The sequence below is a fragment of the Vipera ursinii genome (assembly GCF_947247035.1).
Source record: "Vipera ursinii genome assembly, chromosome: 4".
NCBI lineage: Eukaryota > Metazoa > Chordata > Lepidosauria > Squamata > Viperidae > Vipera > Vipera ursinii.
The window spans coordinates 24,288,068-24,315,816 of NC_139514.1; the positions used below are offsets into that span (position 1 = coordinate 24,288,068).

General features: G+C 37.5%; 1 protein-coding gene across 2 annotated transcripts; it reads right to left on the reverse strand.

Annotated features, from left to right (window-relative positions):
- Positions 1–1,508: 1,508 nt before the first annotated feature.
- Positions 1,509–27,649, reverse strand: LOC310640245 (uncharacterized protein). Of its 2 annotated transcripts, none has more exons than XM_083362429.1 (11): positions 27,519–27,649; positions 25,222–26,600; positions 23,778–23,905; positions 22,556–22,644; positions 22,178–22,254; positions 21,549–21,692; positions 6,519–8,191; positions 4,778–4,863; positions 3,923–3,965; positions 3,492–3,676; positions 1,509–1,728 (listed from the first exon to the last, which is right to left on the reverse strand). In XM_083362429.1, exons 2-10 carry the CDS (start codon positions 26,598–26,600, stop codon positions 3,642–3,644), a joined length of 3,654 nt encoding a protein of 1,217 aa, XP_083218555.1. In that variant the 5' UTR covers positions 27,519–27,649; the 3' UTR covers positions 1,509–1,728; positions 3,492–3,641. The 2 variants fall into 2 exon arrangements, with proteins under 2 accessions (XP_083218555.1, XP_083218554.1); XM_083362428.1 differs by having other exon boundaries at positions 2,676–3,676.
- Positions 27,650–27,749: the final 100 nt, after the last annotated feature.

The following is a 27,749-nucleotide window of genomic DNA, read 5'->3' on the forward strand; positions in this document are numbered from 1 at the left end:
ATAGAAGAGGGCGTCAAATTATTCTCCAAAGCACCAGAGGGTAAGACAAGAAACAATGGTTGGAAACTGACCAAAGAGAGAAGCAACCTGGAATTAAGGAGAAACTTCCTGACAGTGAGGACAGTTAACCAGTGGAACAGCTTGCCTTTAGAAATTGTGGGCGCTCCATTACTGGAGGTTTTTAAGAAGAGACTGGACAGCCACCTGTCTGAAATGGTAGAGGTTCTCTTGCTTGAACAGGGTCTGGACTAGAAGACCTCCAAGGTCCCTTCTATTCTAAGTAGATCCTTGTGCAGAATTGGTAATTTCTTCTAATTATTTTGGAGATGAAAAGTTCTTTAAAATATTACTATCCAACTTCCGAATGATAAATATCAGAATTGTAGATATTAAGTTATAGGTTCTCATGTTGGCTCTTTTCTTGACAGTAGAATATTTTAGACACAAGGGTTTATTGTATTTTGCTTCACATTTATTCAAAGAACTACTTGATTATGAACAATTTTAAACAAATACAACAAATTTCTGCATTTATTTATAGTATTGTTTAGTTTGCCAGTCTTTTTTATTTTTCTGTACTACTTTGGTTATTTTACTTTCCCCCCCCCCCAGTTGTTAAATATTACTGGTTACCCAGTATTATTTAACTACTACAGCTACTACTACTTTCCCCCTTCTCCTCTTCCCCTCTCTCTCTGTTTCCTTGTTGTTGTTGTTAGCTGCGAAGTCGTGTCTGACCCATCGCAACCCTATGGACAATGTTCCTCCAGGCCTTCCTGTCCTCTACCATCTGTTTCCTTAATTATTGCTCTTTTAATGAAGTCGCCACTTATCTCTTTATATACTTGCATTGTACCAGAACAAATCACTATGCACTATTTAACCTGAAAGCAAACTACAACTAAATGCCCATCAAGTTGCAGTTCTATTTGTCTGTCTACATGGGTGTCGGTTTTTATTGTACCACTTGTCATACTCATAGATTAAAATAATGGGAATATAGTTTAGAAAGAATAGAAATAAATAATTCAGCTCTGTCCTACCTTCGGTATGATGTCCAGTTCTGTATAGCACATTTTAAGAAGGATTCAGAGAAATCAAGAGATAGAAAGAAAAGCAATAAGGATAATTATGGGATTAGAAACTAAGGTATATGAGGACATGTCTGTTTAGCTTTGTGAAATGCTTATTAACAGGCATAGAATACCCTTCTAGCACTAAAGGGGTGTCACATAGAAGACAATTATAATTTTTCTTGTTCCAGTGTGCAGGACATAGAATAATGGTTTTACTATAACGGCAAGTGGATTCCAGTTAAATATTAGCAGAAATTACATAGTAATTTATAGGGAGGAATTTCTCTCATTGGATATGTTCAGGAAGAGGCTGCATAGAGATCTTAGGCTAGATATGACTCACCTGGAGGATAGACTTGAGGGCCTGCATGTGCTTTCCAAGTCTATGATATTATATCGCTTAATTTGGGGGGGGGGTCATAAATACACGACTTACACAGCTGAAGCCACTTTATTTAATTTTGTCCATTTAATAATGACAATCACTCTTCATGATTTTATTTGAACATGAAATTCAAAAGCAGCAGATGACTCAGATATGGATTCAAAAAGTTTGATGCTTTGTACTTTTGCTGATTCTTGTGGTTTATTTTTATTATAGATGGTTGTTAATTTCAGACCACCCCAGGGAAAGCCAAAAAGCAAGAACATTCTGTAAAATAATAATAATAATAATAATAATAATAATAATAATAATAATATAAAAACTAGTGAAAGATCAAACCTAAGTATTACAACTATCTCATCCACTCAAACTATAATTCATATATTAACAATTACAATTAAATAAAATTGACATTTTATTAGGGCTTATGTATAATTTTATGTTTCAGTTGCAAACAAAAAATTAGCTATTTTTAACTTACCAATTAATGCATTTCTCCACATTATTATAATGGTAGTTTTGTTAAATAACCTTTCCCTCTGGATAATTACCTTTCTTGCATCTGCTTTGCACAGAATAGCTTAACTAATAGCCAAATATTATGCTCTGATCACAAATAAAAATATTTAGAGAGTGTTAATTAGGCATTTTAAAGTTATGCAAGAACTTGACTTCCGGTTTGCTGACGAGGCCGCTGCAGACGCTTGGAAGGCGAGCTCGTCTTCCACGTCTGATTTCGCATTGCTGGGGGACCCTGGAAAGGGTCAAAAGTTGCCCTGTAGGGGCAACCAGCAAGCAGGGGATCCCTGCTGGATCGCTGCAGAGCGGTAGCTCTTCCGTTTGATCCAGTGCAGCCTTTCAAACCAGCGGACGAAAGACCAGCCATAGCAATATGGCTTGTTACTAGGCTGCAGATAGCCGAAGTCACACTTACCTCCAGGCACCTACAAAGCAGTGCAGAAGAGACTGGGTGAGATCTAAACCTCTCTTCTAATTATTTTTTTCTACATGTATAAGCTGCCCAAAGTATTTCCCCCCCTGTGGAGAGAGGAAAGGGAAACTATCCCACCCTGTGGACCAGTTGCCAAGTGCCAAAAATGCAATCATGTGACTGGGGGCGGCAACTGTTAGAATTTGAACCTGGATCATTAGTGCCTTTTGATGGGGATGGTGTCTGTCAAAAATTAAGCAACTAGTCATTAAGTGAGGACTACCTGTATGAATAAAGAGATGAAAAGGATGGTCATGGAGGAATTTGAAGGTAAGGAAAGACATCTGTGTGAGATTTTGAAGGACATAGCTGACTCAGGAATTCTGGGAGTTGAAGTCCATGAGTCATAAAAGAGCTGAGGTTGCCTACCCCTGACATAGGAAATAACCCTATTAACAGAATATAATTAATTTAAATTACAATAAAATGTAAATTAAATTAACCCAATTTAGATTCCATGCCACATTCACCTACTCTTTTTCATATTATCTACTTTTCACATACAGCCTCTGATATGCCACTGATAAGTTAGAGGTGCTCTTGTCCTGGAAAAGATTGCACAATGCTGTTGTAAAGGGAGTTGTGGCACAATTTGGTTAGAAATAGCCTAGAGAGGACAAATAGCCTAGAGATGGAAGAATCAAAAACTAAGGCAATACAATGGTCCTCTTTAACAGAGTGGCAAGAGGCTAGAGGATTTTCACACTCAACTATGGCTATTCATCAATATTAAATAGTACACATCTTCAGCAATTACGGCTTTTAAAAAATATAGGAGCCTGCTATTGTCACAGTAATAATATTAATCTTCTATTGGTAAAGCTACTTTTCTTGTTAATATTCTAAAACCATTCCGTTTCATTCCTTTTCTTTTTTCTTTATCCCCCCTCATTTCTTCTACAATGCAAAGTTCACTTCAACAACAGACTATATAGGAAAACCAGAAGCAACCACTCTATGGGGGTTCAGTCTATGAATTTCATATTCAGAATGGGTCAAAGCCTTGAGCTAACAGAATCAAAACACAGGAAGAAATTACCTTTCTGCAAAAAAAAGTTGTTTAAAATAAAATTTCAGAGAGGCTAGCATTATTGCTTGGATTATGTAGCTTGAAACATTGTTTTCAGAGTTAAGATGGTTCTTCCAAATGCATCTCTGAGTTTATTTCTGAAGATTTTCTTTCTTGACTCTACTTATTTGAATCCTGGACAGCAGTTGCAGCAACTACAGATAAAGAGAGTATTAAACAGCGTAAGGATTTTACATGCCTTTGTTTATGTGCTGGTCAGGATCTTTCACCAGAAGGACCAGGACTGGTTCCCCAGTTCCCAGCATCAATCTATGGTTGCATGTTTACTTAGCTCTACGCATTTGTGCAGTATCGCCACTTTTACCTTATTACAATGTTGTATTATGACACATTTTGTTGCTGGTTATAAATCAGATAAAAAGTAAAAAAATTGTACTCACCAAGCAAGGAATTCTCTTTCAATAGGTTATTTTCCTGTTTCTTCTGCAATAACATATAAAGAAAAATGCTATATGTATCGTAAATTTCTTCTATCCACAGGAAAGAAAACCCCATTCTTTAGCAAGGTAGGACCTGACAGAAGGAACAAGCAATGCTTTTTCCAACATCATATCCATTTTGTCCTGAGCTGTGGTGGCACGGTGGTTAGAATGCAGTATTGCAGACTAACTTTGCTCACATTGCCAGTTCACTCCCTTGGATCCTGACCAGCTGAAGGTTGACCCAGCCTTCCATCCTTCTGAAATCAGTAAAATGAGGACCCAGATTGTTAGGGGCAATATGCTAACTCTGTAAACTGCTTGGAAAGGGCTGTAAAGCACTTTGAAGCTGTATATAAGTCTAAGTGCTATTGCTATTGTCTAACAACTACTGTGTATCTATCATTGCATAAATTACTAGGAATAATTTACAGATGACTAACATCCATCAATTATTTTGTATAATATACAGGGGGAGTAATAATGATAATGATAATGATAACTTTATTGTCACTTTGAATGTACACCAATCGGCATACATCAAAATGAAATTTCGTTGCATACAGCTCTCAAAGGGTCACCACCTCTGATATATACTCCTTGTTCGTGGCCCGCTCAAATTTCACATTGTCCATTTTAGTCTCTAGGGAGTGAATGATGGCAAACAGGACAGATGGAAATGGGGCTCCATGTGGATTAGCCCTCAAGTTAGCTTGTATTCTGACAATCTCGCCTTCTTTCCTTTTTCTGATCCTGAGTCTTCCACCTTTTCCTTAAAGAGGCCTTGCTTCTTTTCGCCCCTGGTAATGGCCATACCTCCACAGATGTCTTCCACTGTAGATAAATCTCCTTTGATATTGCCCAGTCAAGAGGAACTACATAATCATCTGGTAATAAAGTATCTACAAAACAAGATCACACAAGGTATCTTTAACCTGCACATAGGTTTGAAAGTTTACATTACATAGATGTGATGGTCATTTGATTGCAGGTGGCACTAGCCTAAGAGCACATTAGTTATTTAATTATGATGCTAGAATTAATGCATACATTGAATGTGCAAGGTAACTGAGCTATTAAAGCTTGATTCATACTTGCACATATCACTTTTTTAATTAAGGCTTATTAACTTACAATTGGGTCTGGTGTTGAATGAAATGAAAGCTAGAACATTTTTTAAAAATTATTTGAGATATTGTGTGTGTGATTTTTTTTATGTTTAGGGGTTGTTGGTTTTTTTGGAAGCCACCAGAACCATTTGGAAGTGGGCAGCATATTCCATTCTAAAACAAACATTTTGAGTTCTTCTGGCAGTTTCCTTTAGACAGAGATAATTGGTTTTTAAGGCTCTATGAGCCCTTTCATCTTAGGTAATAGATTGGAAAGAACAACCACAATTCACCTCAATAGCAAGAATAGGGTTACATTAATGGTGATCATGAACTTGGCTCAGTTGCTTTTATAGACCAGTTGCTGCTATTACTATTCCACTTTGGATGAAATGATGAACTCATTTGGGAACTGTTTTTTAAGATTTAAAATGGGGATTATTGTCAGACAGAATGGCCTGCAGCTAGATCAGAGTTCAGCTGTGACTTTGAATGTTGCTGCTCACTGGGCCAAAAAAGTTGAGTTAGGCAATTGCAAGATGGCATCTCAGTAGTAGTAGGTGTTTTCACTCTGATCTTTTCAGCTAAGGAGCAGTTGATCCAACTGTAATAAGTTGTATTTTATAGTAGAAGCCAAAGATTGATTCAATACAATGGGTTAATTTTCACAGTCTATATGTTGTAGCAACATGACATGAGATGGGTTATAGTATTTACATTTATTATAAAAAGATTAATAAGCTAGAGGTGATATTGTGTACTATCCTTTGTAAAGCTACATGGAAAAAATCTAAGTCTCATTTAAAAATTCCAGCATTGCTAACTTGACAAAATTAATCTGTTGTCAGTGTGGTAACAATTTGAATAGTACAATCATATGACCAGAATATCTGTAAACAAAACTATGAAAACTATTTGTTGTAGTGATTTTCTGACATTATTCCTATAAGCAAAACACACCCAGAATAGTTTGATTAGTCCTACCTATAAAGTATTCTCCAAAGAGAAAAGTCATTGAGGGCTGGAATACTTTTAAAATATCAATCTTCTCACTTGAACTAAATGTTTGAAAACCAAAAACTATGGCATTGCTTAAGCAAATGTGGAAAATATGTGCCCATTTACTGGACATGATAAGAAACATGCAAAATAATTAAATACACATAATTGAAATTTGGCTGGCCTGAAATCTAAAAAGTAATCATATGATTTTTATGAGGTTACTCTTAGTTCATGAAGGGGTAGCCTAATCATTAACATCAAAATGGGATTTTCAGTTTTTTGAACCTGGCACTTTTACCCGCAAAGTAAGCAATAAAATTAATTTCTGTATAAAAAGGCAATGGATGCTAAAATGCATGCTAAAGTTTAAATTACTAAATTCTTTTTAAAAATTCAATTATATGAAATTCTACATTTTTCTCAACTTTATTTTAACTTATAATTACCTAATGGAACTCCTGGAAAACCAAAAAGTTCTACTAGTTGAAGTACAAATCTTAGTGATAAAGGAAGTTCCAAATTGTATTTTGTATATGGGGAATCTTGAACATCTTTGATCTGAGAATTCACTGTTTGTTCACTTTCATTAATCACTTCCATATTTTCAAATGATTCAGCCATGGTGTTTGTAAGGCATTCAGTAATTCGTTTAACTGAATGTAAAATATCTGGCTGGGTAGTTGAAATAGCTGGAGATATCTTTTTCTTTTCTTTAATTTCTATTGTTTCATCAAATTCAAAAAAATCTTGTTCACTTGGTGAGGGAGCTTTACATGAAGCAAAAGTACATATATGAATTGGAATATCAGATTCTTTTGTTGAAATATTCACAGATTCATCTGCAAGTTGATTGGAACCATTGTGTAAGGGAAGTTCCACATCAAAATCAGAAAATTCAACTACTGCTTTGTAATTAGATGCTCGAAGTTCACAGAATTGCTTGTTCTTTTCTATAGTTTTTTCATTTGAAATGTCTTCTTTCTTCGTTACTGCATTTATATTGTTTAGCACTTTCTGATTCTTTTTAGGAGGAATATGCCTTGGTAAATCAAAGTTTGGGGCCAATTTGAAGATCCTTTTGTATTTCTCTTTTTTCTTTGGTAAAGCTAATATACAATCATCAGTTGTGAAACTGGCATTCCTTCCACCATCTCTGACAAATTCACTAGAATTATCACATATCTTATTTTCCATCAGCAATAATGACAAAGAGGTAATTGTTGTATTGTTATTTTCATGCAGGAGTCTTTCACTGCTTTCTTTTACTAATTCTTTGCTAGAATTATAATCAGTTATTTCTGTTGTTGCTTCTGAAATCATCTTCTTAGGTCTTTTGATCTTTTTTGGTCTTTGCTCAAACATGATTTTAGATACATCCTCAGGCAAAGTCAAACAGGATTCATTTTTCTCTGTCTTGGTCTGAAATTGTTCATCAGCCAAATCAAAGGAAAAGAAAGCCCAGGAATTAATTTCATTACTTTTTGAAGTCCCACGTGGATGTGGAAGAGTTTTTTCCTCTTCATTGCTTAACATTTGGTTTCCTTGGATCAAGTCATATGTATATTCAGCATATGTATTTTTGTTTTCTTTATCAGTCAATAGAGTATTTTTTCTTGCATCATTTTGATCTGATTGTTGAAATGAATTTTGATTATGATCTAAAGTATTACTGTCACATTCTGCAAGCGATATGTTTTTGATCCGATTTGATAAATGACAGTTGGATAATTGGCCAGCTATATTATCATTTAGAGTAATTGATATTGACACATCTTCAGTAATATCTGCTTTTAATGACTTCTTTAAAGACACTGGATTTACCACAACAGAATCGAGGATTTCCTTTTTTTGCAATTCAAAAAGCTGTAAATGATACTTCGTTGAGCCATTCTCACTATCAATTTTAGCTTCATTTAGATGGCCAGTCACTAATTCTGATTGTCCATTGTCTTCTGAATTTTCTTGCTCACTTCGTGATAAATCCCCATCACTTGGAATTAAGTGTTCATCTGATTTTGTCTCCACTGATGTAATAGCATTTTTCATTTTTCTGTTCTTCCTTCGTTTCTTTTTTTGTTTTATCTTGTGTAATCTGTGTTTCCTCTTTACAACCAGTTCCCTAAATAGAATAAAGAACTAAATATGAAAAAATTATTAAGAATGCTCTTAATGCAGGCATACATGTAATGACTAATCATATAACCCATGGAACATTCTCTTAAGACAGCTATGGAGTGATCCAACTTTAATCATGCCAAAGAACAGATTCACAGCATTTTTCTAAATATTCAGAAGTTCCACAGAAAATATTGTACTTAAATCTTAGATAGCAAGAGCAGAATGTACTGATAATCAAGCTTAGAAACAGAATAGGTTGTTGTGCTGGCATGATATGCATACAGTTCACCAGCATGAAACATTCCTATCATAATTTTTTTTTATTACATGAGAAGGCATTTCTAACCAGAAGAATAACATTAGTACAAAAGATGTATTCATGTTGTAACTTAATTATATAGACGTCATGACTTTTTTCTAGTTACGGAAGACAAAAGAAAAACATCCTCTGATTATGATTTAATCATGGTACTCTTACAAGATGTAAGATGTAGTGTGTAAGATGGGTATTTTAAAAATAGGTATCAAAGATCAAACTGTTCCAATCTGCTTTTAACTGAAATATAGTATGGTAATCATCCATATCTTTAAACTCTAGTAAAATCCATAGAATATCATTTACATTAAAGTGGATTTCTGTCTGGAGAAAAAAAATGTTAATTTACATTGTTTAGCTCATTTCCTAGTTTTACTCATGTGCCATTTTGAAATGATGTTTGGCCCTGAAAAGATACATAAAATACATAAATTGGGACAATATAATCAAGTTGGTTTTAAAACTGAAAGTGGTCATCACTTTCATCCTCTAACATGTTATAATGTTTTTATTAATATTATTTCACCTCACCTCATCTTATTCTCAAATTGTTTATGGGTAATCCCTAAATGGAGCACATGTTAGCTGACATCAACTTGCTAATTTATGCATCCATTCATAAAGAATTCCATAACTGAACTTGAGCATGGATATTATGGAATAGAAATGTTGAGAGATTGGCATTAGATCTCATCTAGCATGGCTCTTCTGTTCGTCAGTCAATTAAGTGTAAATTCTGTATTTATTCCCACTTTCACTTTTCTACTTGATTTGTCAGAGTAGAGAATTCTTGTACACTATAAAACACTGCAGTATATATGCTAAACTATCACACACACGGTGTTTATGGCTGTGTTTGTGTCTCTGTGTATAGTCTTTCTGGGGAAAAGCAAAATGAAGATTTTAATCAGCTGCCCAGCTCCCATCAACAGAACCTACAAGTCTATTCGCAGTCATATGAAAATATATACCAAGAATAGATCCAAAAATTATGTATTACTAAAACTGTCTATCATGACTTTAAGCTAGATGAAACAGCGTATTAACAATTTTTGAACCAAGAGACTTCAAATGGGCTAATTTGAAGAATGTGTCTAAAATCTGGGACCCATGACTGCTGAGGGAATGAATTTTTAAAAGTTGTGGCTGCTTCAATGCTTCTTGCTGCTGTTGCATTGTTGGGCTGCTGCTGTGGTTACTTGTTTTCAACTTTCTGTCTTGCAATCACCCACTTCCCCACCAAACAACAGCCACTTACCTGCTTGTTGGGTAGGATAGGGAAGGGAAGGGAAGGTCTCTGATGCTTCCTGCCAGATTCCCTCAAGGAAACTCAATGGGAAGCCAGCAGGAAATCAGAAGTCGGTCTTATTCCAATGCTTCTTGGCCCACCCTTGGTCATTCTGTTTCTCTGTTTAGGTAAGCAAATATCTCTGAAATGATGACCCAATGGGGTTTCTTTGTGTAGGAAGTAATTCAAAACTAGCATTTTCTATTTATAATGGTAGCAGGAAGAAGGGCATTTCTTAGCACCTTATTCTGCCACATATGTTAATTGCATTTTTTCTCACTGCTGAAAATCCAAAACACCGTATTACACGTGGTGGGTATTGGCAATATTAAAGCCTAATATTTATGTTAGATCAGGGGTGTCAAACTCAATTTCATTGAGGGCCGCATCAGCATTGCGGTTGCCCTCAAGGGGCCGGGTGGGTATGGCCAGGGTGGGCGTGGCCTACTGGGTGGGCGTGGCTAGAGTGTGTATGGCCTACTGGGTGGGCATGGTCAGCTCTACATCGTTCACATCAAGGGTGCCTATGGGGGCCTGGGCAGGAGTGGGACAGATCTGAGGGTCTCTGGCAGAAGGAGGGTCTCTGGGCCAGGGCCAAGGCAGTGGGGGCTGTTCCCTCACTGTTTCCAGGATGGCTTCGCGGGCCGCATGAAACCACTTTGTGGGCCGGATCTGGCCCCTGGGCCTTGTGTTTGACATGTCTGTGTTAGATTAACCTCCTCTTAATAAATATCATGGGACTGAGTTCTGAATGAACATATATAGGATTGCATTATTAATCACTGTGACTAAAAATCATATTTATTGGTAGGGGACATACCTTGATCATATTAATCACTGTTATATAAATTACTTATTATCTACAATCACTTAGGTTTGTTTTCTTTACTGCCATATGTACAGTATATATACAGTGGGACAAAAAAGTATTTAGTCAGCCACCAATTGTGCAAGTTCTCCCACTTAAAAAGATGAGAGAGGCCTGTAATTTTCATCATAGGTATACCTCAAATATGAGAGACAAAATGGGGGGAAAGAATCCAGGAAATCACATTGTAGGATTTCTAACGAATTTATTTGCAAATTATGGTGGAAAATAAATATTTAGTCAATAACAAAAGTTCATCTCAATACTTTGTTATATACCCTTTGTTGGCAATGACAGAGGTCAAACGTTTTCTGTAAGTCTTCACAAGGTTTGCACACACTGTTGCTGGTATTTTGGCCCATTCCTCCATGCAGATCTCCTCTAGAGCAGTGATGTTTTGGAGCTGTCACTAGGCAACATGGACTTTCAACTCCCTCCAAAGGTTTTCCATGGGGTTGAGATCTGGAGACTGGCTAGGCCACTCCAGGACCTTGAAATGCTTCTTACAAAGCCACTCCTTCATTGCCTGGGCGGTGTGTTTGGGATCATTGTCATGCTGAAAGACCCAGCCATGTTTCATCTTCAATGCCCTTGCTGATGGAAGGAGGTTTTCACTCAAAATCTCACGATACATGGCCCCATTCATTCTTTCCTTTACATGGATCATTCATCCTGGTCCCTTTGCAGAAAAACAGCCCCAAAGCATGATGTTTCCACCCCCCATGCTTCACAGTAGGTATGGTGTTCTTTGGATGCAACTGAGCATTCTTTCTCCTCCAAACACGAGTTTTTACCAAAAAGTTCTACTTTGGTTTCATCTGACCATATGACATTCTCCCAATCCTGTTCTGGATCATCCAAATGCTCTCTAGCAAACTTCAGACGGGCCCGGACATGTACTGGCTTAAGCAGGGGGGGCATGTCTGGCACTGCAGGATTTGAGTCCCTGGCGGCGTAGTGTGTTACTGATGGTAGCCTTTGTTACTTTGGTCCCAGCTCTCTGCAGGTCATTCACTAGGTCCCCCCATGTGGTTCTGGGATTTTGCTCACCATTCTTGTGATCATTTTGACCCCACGGGGTGAGATCTTGTGTGGAGCCCCAGAACGAGGGAGATTATCAGTGGTCTTGTATGTCTTCAATTTTCTAATAATTGTTCCCACAGCTGATTTCTTCACACCAAGCTGCTTGCCTATTGCAAATTCAGTCTTCCCAGCATGGTGCAGGTCTACAATTTTGTTTCTGGTGTCCTTCGATGGCTCTTTGGTCTTGGCCATAGTGGAGTTTGGAGTGTGACTGTTTGAGGTTGTGGACTGGTGTCTTTTATACTGATAACAAGTTCAACCAGGTGCCATTCATACAGGTAACGAGTGGAGGACAGAGGAGCCTCTTAAAGAAGTTACAGGTCTGTGAGAGCCAGAAATCTTGTTTGTTTGTAGGTGACCAAATACTTATTTTTACCGAGGAATGTGCGAATTAATTCATTAGAAATCCTACAATGTGATTTCCTGGATTCTTTCCCCCCATTTTGTCTCATAGTTGAGGTATACCTATGATGAAAATTACAGGCCTCTCTCATCTTTTTAAGTGGGAGAACTTGCACAATTGGTGGCTAACTAAATACTTTTTTGTCCCACTGTAGGTCATAGTATATATCCTCAAAAGAAAAAAAAAACCTTAAATTAAAAATTATTTTGTTCCCTTCTATGTAATATTAATAGGTAATTTAACATTGATATTTATTATTTTAGTGTTTTATCTCTTTTTACTTGAGCTGCCTAGGGTCACCTCTTAGTGAGATGGCCAGCATACAAATTTAATACATACATACATACATAAATACAAGAGATGCAATAATTGGTTCAAAGAGAACTGAGATTTTTGAAAGCTAAATTGAAAAATGTTTATGTTATTTGAAAAGATGAGTGTCTAACACCTTTAAGCTTATCTATTTTGTTATCCTTAACTCCCATCCTGATTATGTTCCTGAGAGTCTTACAAGACCCGACTGTTCTCTCAGGCAGCTTAATTTTAAATTCTTAACAAACCAATGCAAAAATCAAGTACATGGTCTAGTGCAAAACCCCCAAAATTCAAATCTTGACTATGGTTGAGTGAAATGTGTTCCATCACTATTTGATTATTTTACCATGATTTACTGAATAGGAATCCAAACTAAAACCCCACAATCACAACCCTGGTCAGCTCACAAATCGGTAAAAACACCCTCCCCCAAACCCAAACAATCAGAACTAAACAAAAATTCAGTAAAACTCACAATGATCTTGGACAACTCTATCCCACACATGAAGAAGCAACCCTGCTGGGATAAAACCTCATGCTACCCCAATGCTCTTGAAAGAATCAGCTCTTCATGGCTATTCAGAGGGTAGATGAAAAGTGGTCTCACAAATAACCTGGTTTCATGCCACGGCACATGCCATTTCTGGCACGATAACAGAAAGTGGAAGCTAGTGCTGCTCACAAAACAGGGGTGTAATGTGAATGTATCATAGAGCAGAAGTCCCCAACCTTTTGGGCATCAGGGACTGGTTCAATGGAGAGATTTTTCCGTGGACCAGAGGGTGTATGGCTTTGTGCTGCCTGCATCCCGTGGATAGGGGTTTGCTTGTTTGTGTGGCCCGGTTGCTGATATGGTGAGACCCGGTACTGGTCAACAGACTGGGGGTTGGACCCGTCAAAGAGCACCCAGAACTGCATGCTGAGCCAGTTCTGAACTAGTTATAAGTTCCAAATTGTCTTCAAAGGCAGCCATCTGTAATCATGGAAATCCACTAGGAAGTTACCAGTGAGCAAAGCCTCCTGATCCATGTATGGTGCAATTGGCATCCAAAATGGATCTGTGCAAAAGCTCTCCCAGCCATAGTTACCATCTGCTCAAGCAAGAGCCACAAACTAGGATGATCCCAAAGTTGTGCATCTGTTCAGGTGGGGGCTACCCCACCAAGTGTCAAAGAGGACCAAAAACATAGTCTCTTGCTAGGGTTGAGGCAAAAATCAGGTCCTCCTGATCCAAATCCTTACAGCCTTCAGGTATTGGACCAACACTGGTTAATAATATTTGGCCAATCAGGGGTGATGTATAGCTAGGTATCAGTATACTGATAATGCACCCTGTGCCACTGGATAACCTCTCCCAGTCTCATATAAGGTGGAGTAAGAATTTAATTTAATTTAATTTAATTTAATAATATTTCTATACCGCCCTTCTCCCTGAGGACTCAGGGCGGTTCACAGGGCAAGAATAAAATACAAAATTACAAATATTAAAAGGAAATTAAATAATTGCCCGATTTTAAAACAATTGATATACCGTATATACTTGAGTATAAGCCGAATTTTTCAGCCCACTTTTTGGGCTGAAAAATTCCACTTCGGCTTATACTCCAGTCAACAAAAAAACTTACCGAGGACTTGTGCGCGGCCGAGGCTTTGATGCTTCCGGGATCGCGCGCACCTCTCCCAAGCCACCGCCATCCGGAGACCTGCCGAAGTTTGGGGAGGTTTGGGGAGGTGCGCGCGCACCTCCCCAAACCTCCCCAAACATCGGCAGGTCTCCGGACCTCCGCGCCTTGCCTGCCTGCTTCTTTCCGCAGCGGAAAGAAGCAGGCAGGCAGGGCGCGGAGGAACGGAGACCTGCCAACGTTTGGGGAGGTTTGGGCGCCTCCCCAAACCTCCCCAAACGTCGGCAGGTCTCCGTTCCTCCTGCCGATGTTTGGGGAGGTGCCCAAACCTCCCCAAACGTCGGCAGGTCTGCGCGGAGGAACGGAGACCTGCCGACGTTTGGGGAGGCGCCCAAACCTCCCCAAACGTCGGCAGGAGGAACGGAGACCTGCCGACGTTTGGGGAGGTTTGGGGAGGCGCCCAAACCTCCCCAAACGTCGGCAGGTCTGCGCGGAGGAACGGAGACCTGCCGACGTTTGGGGAGGCGCCCAAACCTCCCCAAACGTCGGCAGGAGGAACGGAGACCTTCCGACGTTTGGGGAGGTTTGGGGAGGCGCCCAAACCTCCCCAAACGTCGGCAGGTCTGCGCAGAGGAACGGAGACCTTCCGACGTTTGGGGAGGCGCCCAAACCTCCCCAAACATCGGCAGGAGGAACGGAGACCTTCCGACGTTTGGGGAGGCGCCCAAACCTCCCCAAACGTCGGCAGGTCTCCGTTCCTCCACGCCCTGCCTGCCTGCTTCTTTCCGCTGCGGAAAGAAGCAGGCAGGCAGGGCACGGAGGTCCGGAGACCTGCCGACATTTGGGGAGGTTTGGGGAGGTGCGCGCGCACCTCCCCAAACTTCGGCAGGTCTCCGGACGGCGGCAGCTTGGGAGAGGTGCGCGCGATCCTGGAAGCACCGAAGCCTTGGCCGCGCGCAGGTCCTCGGTAAGCTCCGGGCGGTCACTTGCTTCGCGTCTCCTGAGGGAAGGGGGGGGCGACTGGAGCGGGCGTGTTTCCTCGCCTGCTGGGCGCCGCGATTTGCCCGGGGAACGCGCGGGCCCCGAATGGCAGCGTGGAGCGAGGAAGCGGACAGCCAGGGCTTCCCCGAGAGCCGCGGCCACACAGGGTATTCCTGTGTATTCAGGCTTGCAAAATGGCGGATCGAGCCTCTGCTGGCGGCAGAGGCTTGCAGAACAGCGGATCGGCTTATACTCGAGTCAATAACTTTTTCCAGTTTTTGGGGGTGAAATTGGGGGTCTCGGCTTATACTCGAGTCGGCTTATACTCAAGTATATATGGTATTACAATTATAAAACCCCAAAGATAATATTAAGAATACAAAAATAAAAAACCCCACCAATCCCCCATCAGGCTAGGCCGGCTTGTACAAACAAAAACGTCTTGAGATCGCGACGAAAGGAGCGAAGATCGGGCGCCATCCGGAGCTCTACCGGTAACTGATTCCATAGTTCCAGAGCGCCCACAGAGAAGGATCTCCCCCTGGGGGCCACCAATCGACATTCTCTGATCGGTGGCACCCTGAGGAGGCCCTCTCTGTGGGAACTTAAGCACTGAGGTTCCCCTTATTACAGGGTACTAGCACTCAACCCATGCTGCCCCACCAACTGATAGAAACTGGTTAGAGGAAAGAAAACTATTCCCAACAGTGCCTCCCACTCCCAGCTCCTAGAACCAATAAGAAGGATACCATGATCAACAGTATCAAAAGCTGGTGGAAGGTACAGGAAAGTCAGAATGGATGCCCCATCCCTTCCCAAGCTCTTCACAGATCATTCACCATTGCCACCAATGCCTTCTCAATGCTGTAAGACAATCTGAACCCTGACTGAAAAAGATCCAGAACCAGATCACTTAATCCAGGCTATTTTGAAGCTGAGTGCATAATCTTCCCTAAAAACAAAGGTTGGAGATTGGATGGAAGTTATTTAATATCGTTTCTTAAAGTGTGCCCAGAACTCAAGGCAGGGTCTGACTAAAACAGAATAAAATATGTTTCCTAAAATTATGTTTGTCTTTTGCAGTCATATTTCACTGTTCTCTCAGTCTGTAACAATCTTTTCTAATATATTTTTCACAGGTAGTATTACTAAGCTGCATGCTAAACCTTTGCATTTGATTTCTGCTTCCTAAATGAGTAGTGTAACTTGGCACTGTCTGTTTTTCAGATCATCAGGACCACTTCCACAACCACCTCCCAGAAGCGGAATTTTTTTAAAAAGACAAAGTTCCCTCCCCCAACAAAATGAATAAACAAATAGAAATTAAAAGTGGCTTCTTCCTGCCTTAGATCTGCCACAATTCCATTTTTAAAAATACGTATTGATTCTTGTACAATTAGTTATTTTATCTATTGCTTTATTTCCTTTTTAATGTTTCCTTTTTAAAGTTTTTACACTAAATTACAGGTAGTCCTTGAATTATGATGGTCACTTAATAACTGTTCAAAATTATGGCAAAATGCAGAGCCAGTCCTGAAGTTATGACTGCTGCAGGACCCCTGTGGTTATTCGTCCTTACGATTGACCACAGGGACATTGCAGGACCATCTTCCTTATCTCCACCCCCCATCAGGTCCCTGGAGACCTTTCCCTCCCCTATCAGCTCCCTCCTGGTCATAGTGCTGCAAATTAAAGTGCTGTATTTTTAGGCCTGCTCCAGTGTGGCATAACCTTGATAGTATAGGTGGCATAACCTTGATCTTTTCAGCAAAACTCACCGTTCGCAAAATCTTTCCTAGAAGCATTAGTATGCATCTGCTTTTACAAAAAACATAATTGGATGCACGCATGCACATCTGCAATTTACAAAAAGCTTGACTGTGCAGGAAGCCAACAGGAGCTACTCATGTTTTCTGTTGCCTTTCCTCCCATCCATTTTGTGCACCTCAACTTTCCCAGTGCACATTTGGGACTCCCCTTTTTTTTATCCATAGAAGTCACAAACTTCATATATGCCATCACTCCTTCTTTGCTGCTGGGGCACCAGATGGTATTGGAAATGCTGGCCATCTGGTTCATTTTGTGAAGTTTTATGGGGAGGGAGGGAAGAGGAGGGTCCTTTGAAGTTTTCACTGAGGCACTTTCTTTCCCACCTAGGAGCAACAGGGAAAAGGCCTTTGGGGATCCAAGGTGGGGGAAGTGGTGCAAGGGGTGTCTCATGGGGTGCGGTGGCCTTCGGAGAGCCGGACAAGGCAGGCGGATTTCCGTGCTAGGTCACCCAGGGCATCCCTCACTTCTAAGGCAAGGGTCCCCAACCTATGATCCACGGGTCGGTACCGGGCCGTGGCCTGTTGGCTACCAAGTCTCGGGAATAGTTGGTGAGCCCCCCACTCGTGGTAGCAGCACCGTGTGGGTATTAGCAGCCCCATTTGCACATGCACACGAGCCAGTACACACTGTGGGGGTGTGTGGCCCACTTGCATATGTGTACGCACACTAGCACCGTCACGTGCACGCCTGTTACCGCATGCATGTACACAGCTGCATACGTGCAGATTTCCCTGCTGCTCCCTTTCCTTCCGGGCCGCCAAGCCAGAAAGGTTGGGGAACTCTGCTCTAAGGCACCCCATGCTTCATTTAATGACCCACACATTTGTTTAATGATTCATTGGGGAGAGCAGGTACGGGAGGATCATTAAATAAGATGCTTCACAAGGCCATTGCCACATGAAAATATAATGGCCAAGCTCCATTATTTCAAGAACTACCTGTATACATCATATTTTAGATAGGCAAGATTAACATAAACTAAAGTTTAACTTTAAAAATACATTAAACTTTAATTGCATTATATTATTAAGTATTTCAATTTGCAAATATACGTATTGTTGTTACCTGTAGGATTAGGTTATAAAGTGCATAATATTAAAAATATGTATATATTGTACAGCCACAAAACTAAAACAATATAAAAGTAACATTAATTATAAAAAGAAGGAAAACAAAAATAATACATTAATACAACATTCAGTCAGTGAAATATTGGAAGCAAAGCCAAGTTATCAACAGGTATAAAAAAAGGTGTAACAGTAGGTCCTTACAAATTTGCAGGGAAGGGCCACCTGTAAAATAACTGTAAGAGAATGTTGTTTTTAGTACATGCAGGAAGATCTTCCTTGATTATGTCCATCAGATATGTGCTTCCAAATAGCTTACGTCAAAAGCAAAACCTTTAACCTATCTCAATAACTAATTGGAAACCACTGTAAATTATCCCACTGATTAAACTAGCAATTGCTTCTAGAATAAAATCAGTGATAGTACCATACACAGAATATTACAGTAATCCACCAGAGTGTGAACAATTAAGGCTAAACTAACCTATGCTGGAAAGGGAGCGGGAGCTGATGTATAATTAAAAGTTACAAGCTCCCCGGATGACATAAATTATTGTGTCGTAACTGATGATCATGAGCCTAGAAAGACTTCCAAGCTATCTGCTGCTTAAATGAAGGCAAACCCACAGGTAAGTTCTTAACTCCCACAAGGTCTTCTTGCAAGAGTCAACCTCAATTTACTGGCCCTCATCTATTTCCTTAATACACTCAGATACCAGTTTCAAATCACAACTCAGTTTCTTGTTTCTGATGTTATAGAGAAGAACTCAAATGTTATCAACGTATTGATGATACCCAGTCCCCAAACACCTAATATCCACAGGTAGTACTGTTAAATAGTATTGAGAACCAAATTGTGCCTTGTGAGCTTCCCCAAACCAACTCCCTCATATGCACTGGGATATACTCTTTTTTTTTAAAGCTGGAATCCAATCCGTTCAAACTGACATAAAGACTTGCCTTGCTTGTTCATATGCTTGTTTCACTTTTGTGGGAACAAGATGATGATCAATACAAAAATAGAAAAAATGGAGCTCATTGTCTGCTAAAAGGAACAAGTACAAATTAATTGGGGACAAATAATGTCTACTCCTGAAAGGAAAAGCCACCTGCATATCCAATCGGGCATTTGTGGTAGACCAGATCAGAAAACACAGTACGTAATACTAGAGAGATATTTTATTGAGATACGAGTATAGCAACAGAATCTTGCAAATTTGATAGTGTGTGTCCTCCCCTTGCTCCCCAGTAAGTCAAGAACGAGCCAACCCGAGTTTCTTCTTAATATTACCTTTTTAGTCATAAGGAATGCTTTTGCCCTTTTTGTTTAGGTAATAGTTCCTGAATCTTTGCCTCAAATTTATCTCCCTAGGTTTCTGTATATCATGATCAGCTACATAATTATGCTGAGGTGAACAAAGGCAATATTCTCATATTACTAATGACAAAATGTGTATTATTAACTTACTAACTTACCAATTAATAGTTATAAGCACACATTGTTAAATGCAAAATTTAATATATTAAACTTACTGAACTAAATTTTTATAAGAACCTCTTCTACTTAAAAAAAGGAAATGGCAATGGCACAAATTAACAGTAAATTATCCAAAATATTAATTATTTCTATTTAGTAGTATTTACATGCATATTTTGCAATACATTAAAGATTAGGACACACACAAATTAATATCCAGAATTAAATCTGGACTTCGAGTCTCATTTGCATGATGCTTCAATCCTCCATGTGTTTATCTTTTCAAAGAAAAAGAAACACATGACACAGAAAACTATGTTTGTATAAACTTATAATAAATAATAAAAAGTAGAAAAAGTAGAGTTGTAGAAAAAAAGATAATAAAAACTGCACTTCAGTATATAATATTGCCAGATATTATTACCATGTAGTTAAGGAGATTTGGGGTTCTCGAATATGACGGTTAAAAAAAATCATTTAGCTACAGTATTGACTAGTAAATATTCTATCCACATTATGAGGTAACTTTCCTCAATCTGGGTGCCCTACAGATGTGTTGATTTCATTTTTCCTTCTCAGCTAACATGGTCCTTGGTGAACATTTGGAAGTTGAGGGTGAGGGTGACCTGAGGGTGAAGTTGTCATAAGAGTTCTTTAGGTGTAGAATGATCTACCTACTCTACATTTGAATTCACTGTTAAAAGGGCAAAGTATAATGGAACCACTATCCCATCATGTGGATATCCTGGTGAATGCAATACAATATGTAAAGTTTTCTATAAGATTCAGTAGATTCATAAACAACATGTTGGCCTAGACATGAGAGATGAATGTTTCTATTAATAATCTGATTATGTAGAAATAGTATGGAAGAGTGTTTTTAAATTGTATTTCAGGCTGCTGCTTTAATAAATGTCTTTATTATTTCAGATTTCATCACTGAGCATGGCTATTAGGCACTGCATAAGTTTATTTTTTTAAAAAAAATCTAGTCATGAAGGCCAAATTATTTCTACTAGTAGTTCTTAATAACCTATAGGAACGTTTTATACAGGGCATGCTACTCTTTAACTTCCAAAGGTTCCCATGAAGAAACGGAGCCTGGTGTAATATTAATTTCACTGAGACTGGATTGCTGAAGCAGTAGTACAAAACCATGCAAAAAGAAAAGAGGCATCCAATTTATTACATGGCATTAGCACAAAGACCTTCTGTGAATTCAGCCACAAACATATGAACTGGATATTGTATATATTATAATCCTAACCAAATGTAATAAGGTGTAACTAATGTCAGCTTCACATTTTCAACGTATTTGAACGTATTCATTCTTTTGTAAGAAAACTACGCACCCATATCAAAAGGCACAACATTTAACATACCATAATAGCATGGATTTAGAATTTGATAATTCTATGTGAAAACCGATTTGTAAGAATACAAACCACATGCTGCATGCTGATATTCAGTCACAGATTTTAACTGCAGAGTTTTGCCACCATTTTGCAACTTACAGCTTGCAGATAAAATTCTGTACAGGAACATAAGAACTTCAGCTGAATGTTAATGTTTGATTAATAAGCTTCATAATTACATGTTATCAATAGATATGCAGAACTTGAAATGCTTCTAAAAGCAGAAAAAAGAATAGTTCTAATGTAATTCCTGTATTAAAAGTTACCCTACTGTTATTTGTTTATTAAAAATTCATGATATTCTATTGAGAAAAAGAAACTGCTCAGCAGTTTGCAGTATAAGTAAAATGTTGCACTAAAAATCAGTGATTAATGTATCTGCATTATCGCAAGTTTCAGTAAAATCAAGATTAGTACAAATATAAAATGTGAAAGTATTTAACACTTTAATATTAAACATTTACATTTTTATAAATAATTCCAAGATATTTAATCTGCATTAAACCTATTTTAGTCACAAAAGAAATTAACTGAATATTTAAAACAGATCAACAAGGAATTAAGTCTTTTCAATAGGTTTAACTCTAATTGTGTATATTGCAGCCTATTATTGATAAAGAAAATTGACCTTAAATATATCCTTGTTTATGTGATACATTAAAAGTATTCCAAGAGACTGAACAGTCTCCCCACCTCTGTCTTCTTTGTAAATATGGTCTTTCTGAAGTTTTATGAAAAGGAAGCACTGAATTCATGACAATGGGTATTGAGATTTGATATTCATATCTTTCCAGCATTTGCCCAATCTTCTCACGACTGACCCCATGTTTATTCCTCCTATAAAACAAACAAAATTTAAAGAGATAAAAATCTGATCATCTTGGAGTACCTATTAGAATGCCTTCAGTCTGTGTTCCTCAAAAAAAGATTGCAAGGACCGATATACACTTAAGTGGAAAAATAGCAATCGAGCAGTGATTTTTAACATAAAAAATCTTCAAAAAAGTAGCATTATGTCTGCCTCAAATATGAATTGTGGATGTTTTTCATATAAAATAAATGTATTAAAACCTCCCAATTTCCTATGTATTAATTAAAAATTAATAAAATATCCAAGTGAAAGCACAGCGTGTGGTTCTATTTCACAAAGCCTAGAAAAGAAATTAGTCTTGGAGCAGGGACAAAGATAATTTTAAGTTTATACAAAAATTTTCAAACGTTTCAAGTTGCATATTTAGGGACAATAATGGAAATGAGTGAAGTATTAGATGGAAGTCTCGTACATTTTTTTTCAAATGAGTGAAATATAATTTAAGTCTTACTTTTCTAATTCTTCGGGATTAAACTTCCACCATGTATCTGGTTCATGGAATTCCACATGGTAGCCTTTTTCTAGAGCCTAAGCAAACAAGAACTATAGTTACAAAAGGAACATGAAATGATACTTTTTATACTAACTTGGAAATAAGTCCTATTATGTATAATGGGATTTATTTTAAGACATGTATAAGATTGTACTTCAATGTCAGCACATTTAACAGTAAAAGTTTCAAGTTTTATTGATATTTATATAGATCATAATAAGACATAGGTAACACATGATAAAATGTATGACAAAAATGTTTCATACATTTACAGAAATTAGATTTATATATTAAGACAGAAAGTGAATCTCCATTAAAAATGGCTGCTTTATTTACCGCTTTTACATAAGGCTTCATTTCCCAGGCTTGTGTATTTGTGTTGTCTATAATAATTGGGGATCTTCCTAGATCTATTGCTTCTTTTGCTGCAATACAAACAATTCAATTAGATAAATGGCAAATAATTAATATTTGAAAACCTCCTAAGAAAATAAAAGTTGAAGAGGCCTATCATCTCCCTGTTCTTGTTTGAATATCTGTTGATTATGCACTGGCACAGAATGCTAGACTAGACTAGTCACTGGCTTAATTTAGCTCATCTTAAGTTCTGAAGACTATAATTAGTATCATAAACATTTTTAATATATAGATTTTATTAGTTTTTATAGGGTTAGGGATAAGGTGGGGTCAGGATTAGGATTGGGGTTTTCCCCAAAAACATTTTCAAAATTTAGCAAACAGCATAGTGTCTGGGTACATGTATTTAACTAACAGTAATAGATAATTAATTATCATAAACAAATGTTAATTACTCACTCAATAGCCTTTCTAACGTATATTCAAAATTACATATCACGTTCCTTTCTCTCTCATTTTTCTAGCCACTGATAGAAATTATCCCATGTTCTAAAATACAGAGTCTTCTTTCTCTTTAATCTTTAAAGTCAATCTATCCATTTCTGCACACTCTAAATTTTCTTAACTAGTACTTCTTCAGTTGGTAAGTTTTCATTTTTCCAATATTGGGCAAATACAATTCTTACTGCTAATATATGTAGTATTAGATATCTGCAATCTTTCTTGTAACATTTTCTAATTTCATAAGATCTAGCAAAATATTTTGATAGCCATTACATTTTCTGTATAATGTTATCATCTACATTGATTGTCTCAGCTTTCCCATTAATATCCAAAGATGCCCCAAATCTGCATTTATATATGAATGGTCACGTGATTGTTCATACAGAAAATTATAGATCATGTTTAGAAAGTACAATCTGCAAAAAAGTAGTAAGTTTAACTTGGTTTGCCTTTACTCTTAACATCCTAGATTTGTCTATATTATAAAGAAGACAGGCACAAGGCAGTTTCCATTTACCAAAACTTTCCATAAAAGAGAAAAATAGTAAGGAACCATGCTAAAAGTTCAAATTCCCTGCTATTTATGTGGATATTACTGCATATACCAATGAATCTGTCACAAACTGTCAGAGATTTATATTACTAATTTAAGTGCATATTTCATTGTAAATGTTTCTACGTTAATATATTTTCACACCTCGATTTTGATTCCACTCATGAGCAGCACCAAGCTGAGAAACATTATAGGTCCAACATCCATTGATCTGATGGAAGTAATCATCAGTACTGAATACAGTGCCATTACAACTCTGACCAAGAAGAATGCTGCCAAAGGAATAAAAAGAAAGTCTATTACTACATAGCCAAATGTTGGTTTTGAAAACCAGAAAATCTTACACTGAAATTTTAGTAAAACATTTCCAATACATTTTTGGCACACACCTTAATACTATGACAGTTCCCAAATCTAATTTTTACTACCTTTCCTATTTTTTTCCAGAAAAATAAGCCATTCATAAATAATATTTCACAAGAAGAATCTATTCACTTCCATATCAGATAAGTTAATTACTTGATTATATATTTATGCTGTCTTATCTTTCAGTTTCATGTGATGGAAAAAAGCTATCCTAAAGAATACTAATAATTATTTTCTACTGTTGCTAAACTAACAGGTATTATTTATGTTGATTTTAAGAGTAAAATTACTTTAAAATGTACCAATCAGCATTATTCAGAAGGATCCTTTTATCCATGCATCAATTTAGATTTAGGCTGCATAATGATAACCAATAAACCAGTGTTTTTCAACCTTTTTTGGGCAAAGGCACACTTGTTTCATGAAAAAAATCACGAGGCACTCCACCATAAGAAAATGTTAAAAAATTTAACTCTGTGCCTATATTGACTATATATAAAGTAATTCTCTTGAATAGGAATCAAATAAACACAAAGAAAGTATTTTATAATTACTTTTCAATTTTTCCCACGGCACACCAGGCAACATCTCGCGGCACATTAGTGTGCCGCGGAACAGTGGTTGAAAAACACTGCAATAAACAGCCAATGTACATACATTAATAGTTTAAATTCAGATAAATACATGTGTCATGTAGAATAAGCTAAAATACTGTGATATTAAAAATTATTAATAGAAACATTTCTAACCAGCTCCCAAAAATGGTCTTATTTCTAAAACATTTTAGAAACCAACTAGCTCAGTTACTTGTATTTCAACCAAAATGCTTTTATCTGTTTCCCTAAACATACCATTAAAAGAATGCATGCTAATTACATTAAAACATATTTACAGCTATATTAATTCAAATTATTCCCAAATTTTACAGAATATTCTAATTAATGAAAGAAACAATCATTAAAATTAGTCTAATAATAAATCATGATTTACAGATAAGATTCAGAAACACCTTTTGTAGAATCCAGTAATTGTACATCCAAAGGCCCATTTTCTTAGCTAGAAATTAAAAGTTATGTAAAACTAATACTAACAACAAAGTTCTGGAGACAGAAGGAATAAGTAGATGGGGAAGAGATTAATAGGAAGCAGCATTATAGAAAAGGAAGTATATGATATAAATTACTTGTATTTTATTCTTAAAATAAATTCATGTTTCACTTACTGAGATAAGGTTGTCTTTCCAGAGCCTGGAAGTCCTCTTAATATTAAAAGCCGCTTTTTAAACACATATTTGTCCTGAAGATGCTGTTGGGGAACTTTATTTGACTCCTCAAAATTGTGAGCTTTAGTGTTTTTCCAATTCGCTTGAGTTTCACAGAAATCATTAAACATGTATCCATCAGGTACATTACATTCATTTCTGATTGTATGCATACTATGAATATTGGAGTGATCACTGTATGGATTACTTTGATCAAATTCTGAACTGTTTCTGTAATTTTCTTTAAATTCTGTATTTGAAGAATTGAAACCATCTGAACAAAGTGATGAAAAATTAGAGTCATGAAAATTAAATTGAGCAGTAAATTGATGTGGTGGGTTGTAAGGTATTACAAATGGATGGGTCTGTGGCCCACTATGCCTAAACTGAGGTACAAAATCATTCCAGAATCTAGAATCTTGTTTATTACATGGCTGTTTGGTTTCCCATGCATTTCTCCCATGTTCACTTTGTTCCATGCCAATTCTGTGACCACTTGTATCACTACAAAAGTATTTGCCAGTTTTATAACCACTTGATTCATTATAAAAACAATGTCCCTCATTACTCTTAAGTAATGTCTTATGAGATAATTCTTGAGACTTTAAATAAATTACTTGATTTGATTTACAGTCCAGAGGTGGATGAGGTGAATTTGCTTCTGTCCCCTGTAAATGAGTATCCAGACAATTTTCATTACTTTCAAGCTGATCAATTTCCCTGTAGAACTGTGACAATTCATCTTCTATTTTTGGCATATCACAGAAGTTAGCTTGCACTATTTCTTTCTGAGAATTTCTACCAGTAAAAGTATTCGATCTCTTTGAGCAATTGTTTTCAATATACTTTTGCTTTCGTTTATGTTCACGGTTACTTTCATTTTTATAAATGGGCCCAATAAATGCTTTGCTTGTGCTGTACAATTCCATCTCCCCTTTATTCTTATGTTCATTAATGACATTATCTCCATTATGAGTTACATTACTGTTGTCAGTAACAAAAGAATAATCATTTCCTTTAATTTCACTTTTGTTTATTAAACTTGAACATTCTGTGGAACTTGGTGTTTGACCAGGAGATACTCGGTTAAATGATTTTAACACTTCTGCATTTTTCTCTCTCTCTTTTTCCTCCTTCTCTTCTTCATCATCGTCAGATAACGACAATGGAATAAAGCCAGAATGGTTTTTTTTAATATGTATTTCCTCATGAAGTGTTTGTAATCCATCATAGGATTTACCATAAGACTCTTCTGTAGATTTCATCCTTTTAGAAGAGGGTTCAGCTACTGAGACATCCTGATTTTCAAAGTATCTTGGCTTACACACAGCATGAAGCATCTTGAAAACAATAAAATATATATAAATAAAATAAAATATTATATCAAATATGTTTCATGTTTTGACCACATATTACTCATGCAATGATTGAAGCTAAGCATGCTGAATTGAGGATATATCCATTGAAACCAACCTATTTTTTTTCTAATAAGCTTTCTAAATAATAAAAGAATGTTATGGTCAAATTAATGAGATTGTGAAAAGGAGCCTAAGGGTAAAACATTCTTCAGTTTACAAAATGTTTTTGGCATCAAGGTGTTTTATATTTCAGCGACAGCATACACTATTACACATTTGCTACTTGTTTTAACTTTCAATTGCTTTGGAAAAACGAAACTGTGAATAAATTGAGGTCAAACAACAACAAAATGGTTGAAGCTTATTTTGAAAACACACAACAGCAACCTTCAAAATAAAGTAAGCCCTTGCCACTTCGGTATTAAGATCCCAAGTCATATCGCTTTAGCTTTGCCCTTTTCTTCAAGGTCCCATGTGCTACCTAAGACTCATGATCCGGATTTTGGGATGGCAGCTATCTATGCTTCCCCTTTTTATGCATCCGGTGTCCCAACATCATTGGGCATGTCAATCCTACACCTCAATAGCCTTATTCAACGTGTGACAACTCAAAGCAGAGCCCCTCTGTAGGGCTTGCATCCACTTTCTCCCACTCATAGATTCTGGACTACAAGTTTCACCACCCACGGCAAAGCGAATGAGAGCAATGATGGCTGTAGTCCAAGAGGCCCAGGCAGGCCAAGGCCGGCGGCTTTATTCTCCGTAAACACACGTCACACAGAAAACAGCATCTGCCCACTCCAGTTCGCCCTCAAGTTGCGCAATTCAGAGGCTTCCTCAGCACTACTATTTCGCATCGCTCTTCCAAAAGAAACTTTCTATCCGCATCTGCAGACTAACCTCAAAACAAGGCGGCTACTCGCTCGCCAAGCATTCCGGGGCTCCAGCGGGGACGGCCACGCTCCCTCACGAAAACAAATCCGAACCAATACAACTTCAAACCGCCTCCTTCCAAAATGGTGGCTTCCTTAGCTTCGCGCATGCGTTTTTGTAGTTCTGACGGTCTACGCAAGGACAAAATACATTTCCCGACATTCCTAGAGCGTTAGCATGACGTCATAGAAGAAGAAA

Excerpts from the sequence above, each read along its gene's own strand:
- LOC310640245 (XM_083362429.1), bottom strand. The coding sequence starts at position 26,600 with ATGCTTCATGCTGTGTGTAAGCCAAGATACTTTGAAAATCAGGATGTC. Across the intron at positions 21,693-22,177 it reads AATCCCGAAGAATTAGAAAA|GAGGAATAAACATGGGGTCA; the intron begins GTAAGACTTAAA and ends TTTGTTTTATAG. Across the intron at positions 3,966-4,777 it reads AGTGGAAGACATCTGTGGAG|AAGAAACAGGAAAATAACCT; the intron begins GTATGGCCATTA and ends ATGTTATTGCAG.